General features: G+C 39.2%; 1 protein-coding gene across 4 annotated transcripts in view; it reads right to left on the reverse strand.

Moving 5' to 3' along the window:
• The window catches only part of PLD1 (phospholipase D1), a 218,728-nt gene that overhangs the window by 132,031 nt on the left and 74,609 nt on the right, over positions 1-12,088 (reverse strand). For all 4 annotated transcript variants that reach the window (XM_047786550.1, XM_047786540.1, XM_047786531.1 and 1 more), the window contains exons 2-6: positions 6,571-6,761; positions 6,196-6,323; positions 2,444-2,589; positions 1,858-1,963; positions 1,037-1,102 (exon numbers count right to left, since the gene is read on the reverse strand). In XM_047786550.1, coding sequence (XP_047642506.1) covers positions 1,037-1,102; positions 1,858-1,963; positions 2,444-2,589; positions 6,196-6,323; positions 6,571-6,730 — 606 coding nt within the window. In that variant the 5' untranslated portion in view covers positions 6,731-6,761. The remainder of the gene's footprint in view (positions 1-1,036; positions 1,103-1,857; positions 1,964-2,443; positions 2,590-6,195; positions 6,324-6,570; positions 6,762-12,088) is intronic.

The raw sequence follows: 12,088 nt of genomic DNA on the forward strand, positions 1-12,088 counted from the left end.
CTAAATAACCAGAGGGCTTCCCTCTTTCTGTTCATGTGTTTACCTAATGCCATTCCCTAAACTAGAGGCTGAATCCTAACTGCACCTGTTCTGAGGTTCTGCACACATACCATATACCCATGTTCAACCTCCACAGCAGTGCAGTTTATACAAACAAATACAGGCACAAAATATAATAACCCAGTACACTCTCAGTTATCTGAAACTTTAGATAATTGAAGGCTGACCCTTTAAAAACACCCCCTTCCCTATTTCGAGGGCCTCTAAGAGGGCAGAGCTCATTGATTTCTTCTGCAAAGCCCACTGCCTCCTGCTTGCCAGCTATCTGTCTCCCAAACTTAGCCTCTGCAGATACTTCTAAGCCCTACCACCTCTCCTCTCTTTTCTCTGAACCCTCAAGAGCGTTTTCTCTCCTGAGCTTTTCCCATGCTTCTCACTTTCACTTGAAAAGACAGCCCTTTTATAGCCATCATGGGCCAATCAGATGGCAATCTTAAGTATGCCCCTGATAATCTCTGGGTATTCAGCTCTGCTCAACTGTTTTTATTTTAAATTTTTAATTAAAGTATAGTTGATTTACAATGTTGTGCCAATTTCTTCTGTACAGCAAAGTGACTCAGTCATATACATATATACATTGTTTTTTATATTTTTTTTCATTGCAATCTACTGTTTTCATCACCTATTACTCAATGTTTTTTATTCAGCAATAGAAATGCTTTTTGGCATTATTCTGGAAGCCTGAGAAAAGAAGGAGATTCAATTCCAGATAATCTAGCCTGTAGTAGCATTTCAAATTCATTTACATGTATTGTTACAGACATAATAAGTTATATTTGGTATTTTTAAAATAGTATCCCCATAAACCGGATTCTTGCTGTCAAATCAATTTTGTATTCATTTCATTTAGTTTAACCTGAGGAATAATGCAGAAGTGGATACAAGTATTTGTAGGTAATAAAATGATCTAAAATTTAGGCAACACTTTACAATTTTATAAATTACATCAAAATTTAAATAACTGAATAGTACTTACTGTTGCATGATAGTTTCTATACATAGGCATTTTTAGTAACTTTGTTAAGTAATCCTCCAGTTGTTTCTGTAATGTGAATATTTAAGATTAGAGATGTCATCATACTTAAAGAAAAACATAAACAGTAACAATGATGTGATCTTTGTTCCATTTTAACTTCTGTAAACTATTTCAATTATTTGTTAATGCTATTACTGGACGAGGAACCCTGAATACACCCCTTTCAGAACATGGAAGTTTCAGATTACAAAACAGAACCGACATTTACTTGTTAATTTTCTGGTAAAAAATAAAATAAATTAACCTTCTACCCCCTGAAGACTGAAGCAGAGTGTCTTGCTCGTGAGGTCTCTATCTTCCTGTCATATGTGTCTGTACTCTGTCCTACTCCTCTCAGACCCTAACTGCCCCAACATAGCCTGGACATGAGACCATACATTTAGGACAAGCCTCCACAAATTCTGAAACAAATGTATGGAAGTAGATTATTTTAAAAGAATAGATCTCAAGGCCCTCAAGGATGAGCTCAATCTTGACTCACAATGAACTCCAGGGGGTTCCTGCAGGGAGGGCAGCTTCCTCCCAAAGTCACTCCTGACATAGAACTCTTCCTCTTCTGGGGAAAGGCAACCTCCCCAGGGTCAGCGCAGCTTGGGGAAGAAGGATTGCCTAACTAGTTCTGAAGAAGCTAAACCTGCCTGGGTGATGGATAAGCGAGTGAGGTAAGGTGCATCCAGACACACCCCACCCCTCAGCAGATGCCATGTTTATAGTGTGCTGTGAAGATACGTTCAAAGCAGCAGAAGAGTGAAAGGACTCACCCTTCTACCAAAGAACTGCTCTTCTTGGATCATGTTTTCAGATGAACGGGGCAAACTGGGCATCTCTCGAGGCTCTTCTTTGACATTCTGTCTTCTAAATGTGTGTCTAAAACACACACACAGTGCAAACATTTATTAGCTTATCCTTCAAACTATGACTCTCATAACATCTTTGATGAGACGGCTTTTTTTTTCTTCTTCTTCTTCTTTTTAGGGCTGCACTTGTAGCATATAGAAGTTCCCAGGCTAGGGGTCGAATCAGAGCTGTAGCCACTGGCCTATACCACAGCCACAGCCCCGTGAGTTCTGAGCCGTGTCTGCAACCAACACCACAGCTCACGGCAACACTGGATCTTTAACCCACTGAGCAAGGCCAGGGATCGAACCCGTGTCCTCATGGATACTAGTCAGGTTCGTTACCACTGTGCCACCACAGGAACTCCAAGATGGCTTATTTTTAGAACAACCTATCTATATAAAAAATATCCACCAACAATGGACTAGTTAGCCAATAAGATGAACAAAATATTCTTTCCACCCAACTCGCATACCAGGATAACTTTATAATTAGTCCTGAAACAGTTACCTTCTGGTAGGAATGGGGATTCGGATAAAGGCTTTGTACTTGAGCAACTCTCTGTGAAATTCTTGGAAGTGCTTGAACTTCCTCTTAACTTGCCATTTAAATTCCCCATGTGTTAATTCAATGGTGTAAAGATTGATGCTTGGTACCTACAGTGATAAATAAAGATGGTTTGTATTTTAGATAATGATAAAAATTCCAAAATCAATGAACAATAATTAATAAGTAACATGGAAGTACCTTACAACCCAGTGCATTTATTTTGTGTAAGTACTTGAGCAAAATGGTTTCAAAAACACCCAATTATAGAAATAACATTCTATCAAATACTAATCTTGTACATAAGACAAACTCTGAATCACACCAAAGAGACAAACTCCCACAAATCTTATCGCTCCAAATACACACAAACACACACGTACACAAACCTCTGAAACAAGAAACTCGGTAAAAGAGACAATGAATGAAAGCCCTAATTAGCTACCAAGGGATTGTCCAAAAGTACAAGCGGTGAACAGACAATTGGAGGGGGCGAGGGGGAAGCTGGAGGAAATGGATTCCGTGGTAGAGCACAATCTTAGCCCACTTTTACTCTTTACAAATGACATAAATGCCCTCTCCTGAAACACCTTGCAAGGTCCATCCTTGTCTACAATCTTTTCCCTGTCCTGAAGCAACACCAGTGACTAGGAAGGAACAGGATGATTAGAGGGAAAAGAACAAAAGAGCTTCCTACACACAAAATATAGTCCCCCATACATACCTAAAATCAATTTCTATTTAAAATATTTTTTTATTAAAATGAAACTATATCTTGGTGGCTGGTGAATTATTTCAAGCAGAAGAGCTAACAGACCTGGGGGATAAAAGCTTTGATATAGCAGAAAGTGTCAGGGGATGGGGGGACAGGAGATCTTGAAGGAAGGTCCTATGTTGTGTGGGGGTGGGGTAGGGGAGTGGACACTGGCCCCTGTGGGAGATTTAGGTACCACAGGTGTTGACAAGTTTTGAGGTGGGGTAGGGGGAGAGAGTAAATGTTTCCTCCCTTGCTAGTCATCCAGGCTTTGGTGTCAGCAAGCCTATGGGTGATTCCTGGTCTGCTACCATTCATCGCTGATATTTGGTATATTCTGCAAAACTCTAAAGCATGACCACTCTGTAGATGTAGTATATAAAAAATGAGGACAAGAGTCAATGCAATTTGTGCTCTTAAGTCTGGAATCCATACATATCACTGGTAAATATTCAAATCTAGCATTTGCTTTGCATCTAGTGAGGATCCATGACAGGTACTATAACCAGAAGTTGAAAGAACCCAGCTCTGGGGTCTATTATATGTCTTTTCACCTTTCATTATAGGCATCATCCTGTATCATGTTTCACAGAGGAGGATGCAGGAAAACTCAGAGTGGCCAGAAACTCTGCATTCAAGTGCAAAATGCTCAATTTAAGACAAGCCAAATAAATAAGAAAAATTATACAATGTAGGCGAGCTGCCACCTATTTTAGGATTATATTTCCCAATCTAAGAAAGCTGAATACTTAAAAACCATTGCAAATGCCAAGTTCTTTCTCTTGCACTTAAACCCAAAATTTTGGACATTAAACTTCTAAGCAATTCTAAGCCGGGATAGGCCAATGGAAACAGCCTGTCACAAACTTTTTGAAGATGTTAAAGGTTTGGAAACCCTGTGGTGCAGCCTGCCAGCTATAAAGACTCAGCCAAGCATCAGTTCTGTCAGACAATGTCCCAGCAGAATTACTGGAATTCTTTAGAACTGGAACAGTGTAAGAAGTTTCAATAAAGGGACTGACTACGAAGGAGTGATAAGGGTAAGGAAACCACAGTGAGAGGACAGTAACCTGGGACTCGTGAAGGCATCCTTAGTTCTAAAGGGGAAGAAGCAGGACCAGGTGCTGGAGTGGGAAGGAGAGAGCCATGTACAGAGGCTGCACGGGGGAGGGTGCCTTTGGTCGAGGCACATAGCCAGCCCTGGGGGGCCCAGGTCTCCTATCTGGACTCTCCACTGCCTGGGCCCTGCCAGACGACAGAAGCAGGGAGCCTGGAGGGGCAGAGTGCTGGCTGGGGAGGGTGGGAGGCAGAGCTGGAGGGGAAAGTGGGAGATTTCCTGCCTGGGAGGGCAAGTGACACCATCTGTCCCTTGGGGTTGTCACGAGACTGAAAAGAGAAGTGCCTAGCCATGAGCTTGCACTAGAACGCATTCAGAAAAGTGTTGTTTTTATTTAAATGTATTCAGAAAAGTGTTATTGTATTTACCTGGAATCACATACAAACTACATGAGTTCAGTTCATGTGTCTTAGTGAAATTAATCATAAGTAGGTTCCTTGGTTTTCCTGCACAGACGAAGATTTAAAACAAAACTTGAAAATAACATGATACCTTGTTTTAAAAATTGGGATCCAAAAGAAAAATTATATAAAACTAAATTCACTTGACTAACAGAAGAATATGAGCAAAGAGAAGTCCCTGGTTTGGTAGTTTGAATATTTATCTTTATAAATAACATTAGAAAATACCTAGTAATAATAGTACACAGTATTATTTACTGTATACTTGTATAATACACAATATAATATCCTTGAATTATATACTATGTGTTGTTATTATTAAATCCTTGTAACAATCCTAAAGGTGTGCCCTTTTATACCTATTATTTAGATGAGGGAACTGAGAAACAGAGAGGTTAAGTAACTGGCTGGAGATCACAATGCAAAGACAGGAATTAAACTATGTGGTCGGGCTCTGGAGTCTGTGCACTTAATCCTCACATGTTATCACTTCCCAATCTAAAAGCTGGTAAGCAAAATAAAAAGGAAAATGTCATCTCAGAGACACTTCTGGGTAGGCTGTGCTCAGTGGTGTTTCGGGGAGATGTGGAAGAACCTGAAGGGAAGCTGGAAGTGGAGGTGGCTGTGTTCTTATGCTTGGAGTCAGGATAAGAACAGATCGGTCAGGACAGAGCATGAGGCAAAACCATCAGGACGCAGGTAGCCTGTGCCACCCTCCAAAAAACAAGGAGGAAGGGAAGGCAGACCCTGCCCCTAGTAAAAAAGTTACTCTACATTTCCCCTGAGGCAGGAGCCACTCAGCAACCCTAATGGCTTAGTCCAGTCCCCTTCAAGAGGTACAGTTTTGCTTGATGAACATATTCTACTCCCAATGCCCTTCCAGAGCTCAAAGAGAAAACCTGTGAATGGAGCCTCTGGGATGGGTATTAAGAGCACGTCAGAGGCAAGGTATGCCAGCAGAATTTGTTCAGCCATACTTCTGGGCAATAGCACTGGTCAGTGCAGCATTCCGGCTTTTTTTTTTTTTCCCCAGGACCCAGGTAGCACCATTATTTTCTTGCTAAACAAGCATGAGGAAAGCTAAAAATTTCTTTGGCTTATATCTGACATTCTAGGTGGAATGGCAATGCCGCATGAGGCCACACTGAACAGAAAACTGGGGAGTGAGTAGGACTAGGCGAGGCACTTTGCAACTTAGTTTTTGCAACTTACAAATTGCCTTAAATCTTTTTTTTTCCCCCAGAATGGAGAAAGAAACATAGGAAAATAAAGACTAAATGAGAAAGATGCCAAAACTTGAGAGGTGATGAGGATTCAGAACTGATCAACAAAAACACAAATGAAAGCTGAAATCATAGTTATAGCTAGACGGGAGGAAAATGTAAGTCGATGTGTTAGTCTGCACATATTGACTAATATATGTTGAATCCATAAAGGTTCTGACCCTTGTTGTGGATGTAAAGCGCTCCACTTCCAGAACTTGCACTTTCACTGGACAGCCGGAGAGATACGTCTGTATACTAGGCTCCTTAAATCCTTGAGTCTTATAAATAGCAGAGAAAGGGATATACACTAGAAAAACAAATAAGTAAAGCAAGTTATTGCAAGAATACATTGATATTAGCATAACTTGTCTGTTAGAGGCATCTTTTTTAAGACTCATAACATGCTGCAACAAGAAAACAGCTAATGAATCCCAGCCCAGGGTTGTGACATCAGCAAGCAGGATCCATCATTTGCAGGTGGTTGTTTCAAGTCTGTGCTCTGCCAAGCAACCTTGATAAACTCTCTTCTCCTCACTCAGACCATCAGTCTGTACCTTCCTGTGTCTTGGGATCGCTGGGAGACACATCATACTCCACCTCCTCTCCTTCAAAGTGGAGCTCCCGCGTGTCCAGATTTTCTATCAAATTACTCATGTCAGCAGCGATTTTCCTCAGTGCCGAGGTGTTGACTCTTGGCTCATTCTTCAGTGACATGTTGGCTTGAGACAGGGTAAAAGAAAAGGAGCTGGAAAAAGGAAAGGGTTACTAGATGTTATTTTGGTCAAATAAAGCCCTATTCTACATTTTGAATCCAGGCTTAGAAACAGTGTTAAGGAAACAAGTCAACTAACTCTATGTGAGCCCCTGTTATCTCAAACAACCTTTTAATTTATTTTTTAGTTTAACATTTATAGGATTCCTAGCTTGTAAATTAAATTGGAGTGAGACATTTAATTGTACCTCAAGTAAGAAAACAAGCAAGAAAAGGAAATGCCACATTGAATAAATGCCAATATATCTTTCATCCAATTTTATAAACTTGGATAAGTGAGGAGAGACTCAAGGGAGATTGGTTTGGGAATAGTTATTCAGAGAAAAGGAAGTGGCTTTCTAACAAAAATACGGAAAGAAAGAATATCATCTAAAATAAGCAACTTTAAATATTTTCCACAGAAAATTTAGGGCATTTTACAATAATTTCAGAATGCAGATTTTAAGAATATATTTAAGTAGGATAACCTTTCTACACTTCTTCTATAGGTGATATCCCAAGCAAAGTGTATACTATCATTTTGAGAGGAGATGAGTTTTGGCCATGACTTTATGTGAGTTATAATGATGAATGTGTCTTGCAAGGTAACTGATTAGAATACTTATTCTGAAAGATCCCAGAAGGGCAAGAATCGTACTTCTCTCCTTTTTTGGGAAAACCAGCCCTATTTCATTCTGACATTTAATAACACAGGTCATTGCCCACCAGTACCCAGGGAAGAATAGTACATAGAGAATTTATTTTTCATTTAACATACCGAGACTTAAGCCTTGAATGCTGTCATTGGAGTTGGGTGAAAAATCCTCATTGCCTCAAGTAATCGTTCTGTTACAACCAGACTCCAAAACAGGAGAGCTTCCATACCAGTAATTCCTCTTCACATGTTCATTTATTATTGCAAATCACAAATATTTATGGAGCATTTACCACCTATTCATTGTGATATAGAATGAGTGAATATGTAAAAAGGCTGGTTCCTGCGATGAAGGTGTGCCTGATGTAAGTGAAGGAAATGAAGCTATGTGACTCCAACTTCATGCCTGGCCTCCTCTACGATCTTGGCCTTCCTGAGAATGGCATGTATTCAGCAGAAGACACTTAGCTGAGTTCTCACCTAAAGGTGCTATCAAGAAGCTGGGCAGCTCTGTGAGAAATGCTGAGTCTTGGGCAGACTGGGGCAGCCTTATTGTAACTTGATAAGTCTCTAAGACCTATCCTGCTGCATCTGCTAGAAAGAGAAACTGTACAAAGACGAGAGTAGAGGAGGGTGGTACTGGTTTGGCCAGATGTATAGAATCAGTATTTCTAAGTTCTCTGTGAACTATGTAATCAATCATGTTTCTTCCTCCATGTTGGCTCTAAGGAAGCTTGGAGCCAAATTTGTGACCTACTATGAGCAAGGTATAGGACTATCCTTGCCTGCATCACTTCCCTTCAACTTTTTCTCCCACTTCATATTATAATAAGAGTTAATGTGTACTTTAACCATGTAAATTTTCCTATGCACCTGGCTGGGTGATAATCCCTTATATACCTTGTCACATTTACCATCAATAATAGATCTGTAAAGATTTGGTATTTTCATTTTGAAGAGGACAGGAGTTTGTCATCCCCTTTTTAGAGATAAGGAAACTGAAGCATGGAGAAATTAGGTAACTTGATAAATACATTGGACAATCTGTCCAAGGTCACGTAACTAGTAAGTGACAGGAAAGGAATTTGAAACCAGGTCTCTCTGACCCAAAAGCTGACATTCTCAATCATGGTCTTTATTTTCCTGTACATTTTTTGATATATGTAAGTGCCTCTAGAATAGATGGAAGTTTTCAAAAAACCAGTGCCCTTGAGCAAGTCCCTTTAGAAGCTGACTCAAATGCAAAAAATTGAAATGAATTCCTCTTGCAGCTCAGCCATTAAAACTCAGGGCCTTCGTATCCTCCTCTATAAATTAAGGAGATTGAGCATTTTCATCTCTAAGGGCCCTTTAACACTCAAACCCTAAATTAAATAAAAGATGCTATAAATTGTTCAGCCTCCTCTTATAAGGTAATCACTTTAACCCTTTTCCTTTCCTAAGAAATTAACTGCAGTTGTTTTTCATAGGAATATGAGAAGCCATTGCCGATAGTCATAATTTAAATATTTAATTGCTTCCCTCTGATCCAGCAAACACTTATTAGATGCCAACCGTGAGTCGGTTGCTTTATTTAAAATACAAAGTAATGAAAGAGAGGAAGTGAAATGAGAAAAAACAAGTAAGAAATTACCTCAGATCATTGCTACTTGTGAATTTGCAAAGACTTTAGGTATTTTCCATTGATTAAACAGCTTAATGGTTAACTCTGTTAATTTTCTCAGCATAAGAGGAAACCAAGGGTTACTTACTCCAAATGACTTTCCTTTTGGACAGAGTATTGTTGTTAAAAATGCAGGTTAATTTAACATATATAGAAACCAGAGTAATTTGCATATTGCAAGCTAAATGGAATAAATTGTAGAGTAACTGGATCAAGCTAAAAAAACTTATTTCAGAGAGAAAAGAAGGATATACACTTGTGAAAACTTTAAAGAAGAGTGAGAAGAGAAACAGAAAGGAATCCTCTTACTATTTATCCTCAAGTGTTTACAACGTGCTAAGCACCATTTTAGCACGATAATGTTATTTAGTACTCACAATGATCCTACCTGAACTTCATAACTATTCTGATTTATCCGTGTTCAAACTTTGATGATTTAGTTAAATAAGTTGTCCAAGGTCACTCCAGTTGTGTCAGTATTGAATTTATAAGGCAGATTTATCTGGTTCTGAAATTTCATGCACTTGGTTACAGAGGTTCATAACTATTGATTTTCCTTTATGGGCTTGAATGTCTATAATTTAATCATTTACATGAAGGTGAAGTTCTATAACAACAATAGATATTCTCTACTTTAATCACCACCCTTTAAAGGGATCAAATTGTCATTACGATTATGGAAACAACATATCCTGATAGCCTGCTAAACTTCTTCTTAGCCTTTTATTTTTATGGTTCATAATATTTTGTAAGATTACATGGCATTTCAGTTGGCCCAAAGGCTTTGCAGATGCATTCATGCTTCTGTGAAGACCTTACCATTTAATAATGGAAAATGAACCAAATTATTTATCCATCACTGCCTTCACTTGAGTGCACGGTTGCTTTGTGTTGACTTTCCATTCAACAACTGTATTGCTGGTCTCTTGAATATCATGCTGTAAGGCCATCTACACGCCTACATTGTCCAACTGTAACTTATTAGCCCATGTTTTCTTTTATCTACAATAATCTATAATGGTGGGTGAGCAGCTGTCACAGTTACAGCCCATCTTAACCAGCAATGGGATAAGGCCTTCAGTGTTTACACTTGAGATAATGCAATTGATTTTGTTACCTCCCTATAAAATTATACTGCAAGCTCATTATCTCTTTGGTACCAAGTAGAGATGGTGCCCATGGAGCGATAAGAGCAGCTGTGTTTTATTTCTGTTTGCATCTGTATCCGGGAAGTAAATAGGATTTCTTTTTTCCCCTGGTGTTAAATACCAGAATTAAAAATCTTTGCAGGGAACATTAATTACCTCCAGTTATTTAGTGGTGAAATCAGAGAAATGTAGAGTTTTCTTCTGATCTTAATTTTCAACATGATTGGGAAATAGAACATCAAAGGGAACAGGTATTTTCCTTCCCAGATAAACATTGCCTTGGCCAAAATATAAGAATAGTAATATCAATTATGACTATTAATGTTAAAATAAATATTAACATTTGCTAATACCTGCTGGATATATACCGTATGCCAGGCACTTTACAAAAAGACTAACTACACGACGTCTTGACTTCTCACAACAACATTAGGAGCTGGGGCCTTTTGTTGCCCCCACTTTTTGTTTTGTTTTGTTTTGTTTTTGTCTTTTTGTTATTTTTTGGGCCGCTCCCGCGGCCTACGCCAGAGCCACAGCAACACAGGATCCGAGCCGCGTCTGCAACCTACACCACAGTTCACGGCAATGCCAGATCCTTAACCCACTGAGCAAGCGCAGGGACCGAACCCGCAACCTCATGGTTCCTAGTCGGATTCGTTAACCACTGTGCCACCACGGGAACTCCGCCCCCACTTTTAAGATGAGAGATTTAGAGGGTTGGCAACTTGTCCAGGGCCACCTAGCTGGAAGTGACGTCCCTGGATCTGTCCTTGATTGATCTGACTCCAAGATCTAGCTCCTTAACCAGCTAGAGATGGAACTGGGGGTGGAGGAAGGATGGACACAGGAATACCTTTACTCTTTGCTTTGCAGTCTTAGAATAAAACAATTCAAAAAAGAATAACAATAACAAAAAACCCTTCAACTTTCATTTTGTGACAATAACTGTGATTTCCTTCTCGCTTCCCTAACACAGGTTAGAAAGTTTCCCCTCACACTTTTTTAATACGGGATGTTTGCTTACCAAGGGAAATAAATGCAATGGATTTCTAAGCCAAAAATCACATCGTGATGTATGAATGCGAATGAATTATAATCAGATCATTTAAAACCAAACTGAATCATGGGGATTTCCTTTCGTCCCATTTTTCATTTTGATGAAGTTAATTGGCAGATCCATAGTACATAACTTCCCTAAATATATTACACAGCAGTGATTTGTAAAGAATTGATTTGATGCTCCCCGAAATACAAAAGTCATAAATGTGTTCTCAAGTACTAGACTCAATCTCTAGTGACACAGTAATCCTTGGATAAATTTTTGAGTTTAGCTGACTTGAATAAAGCAAATGATATTACCATATTTTACATTCCAGATTATATATTTTGAGAAAAAAAGTATCAAAAAGAACCCAACTCAATGTTTACTTTGATCTTTGAATTTTTTAAAGAGAACATCAGTTCCACAAATATCACTAGAGGGCTGGTTATAAGTCTTGGACAGATAATTAAATGTCAGTGGTGTGGGGGACGGGTCAGGTGACCTAAGTTCGTTCTCTCATTATCAGTGTAACCTGGGCAACCAATAGCCTCCAGCGATTCTCCCCTGTAAAACGCAAACATGACAGACTTGCTATTACTTATATGGTTCTAAGAGATAAAGGTTTAATTCCCAAACACTATCCTCCTTTTGAGCATCATATCTAATCTGGTTCTGCAGCCCCCAGAGCCCAGAAATCTCTCACTTAGTCATCTTTCTTTCTTGGTTTCATATCAAAGCCTCTATTTGGCCTAACACTGACTGCTTTTCTCCCTGAGGTGTTGAGATTGGAGATGATGGTGCTAAATAATCTGG

Source organism: Phacochoerus africanus, chromosome 1 (genome assembly GCF_016906955.1).
Source record: "Phacochoerus africanus isolate WHEZ1 chromosome 1, ROS_Pafr_v1, whole genome shotgun sequence".
Classification (NCBI taxonomy): domain Eukaryota; kingdom Metazoa; phylum Chordata; class Mammalia; order Artiodactyla; family Suidae; genus Phacochoerus; species Phacochoerus africanus.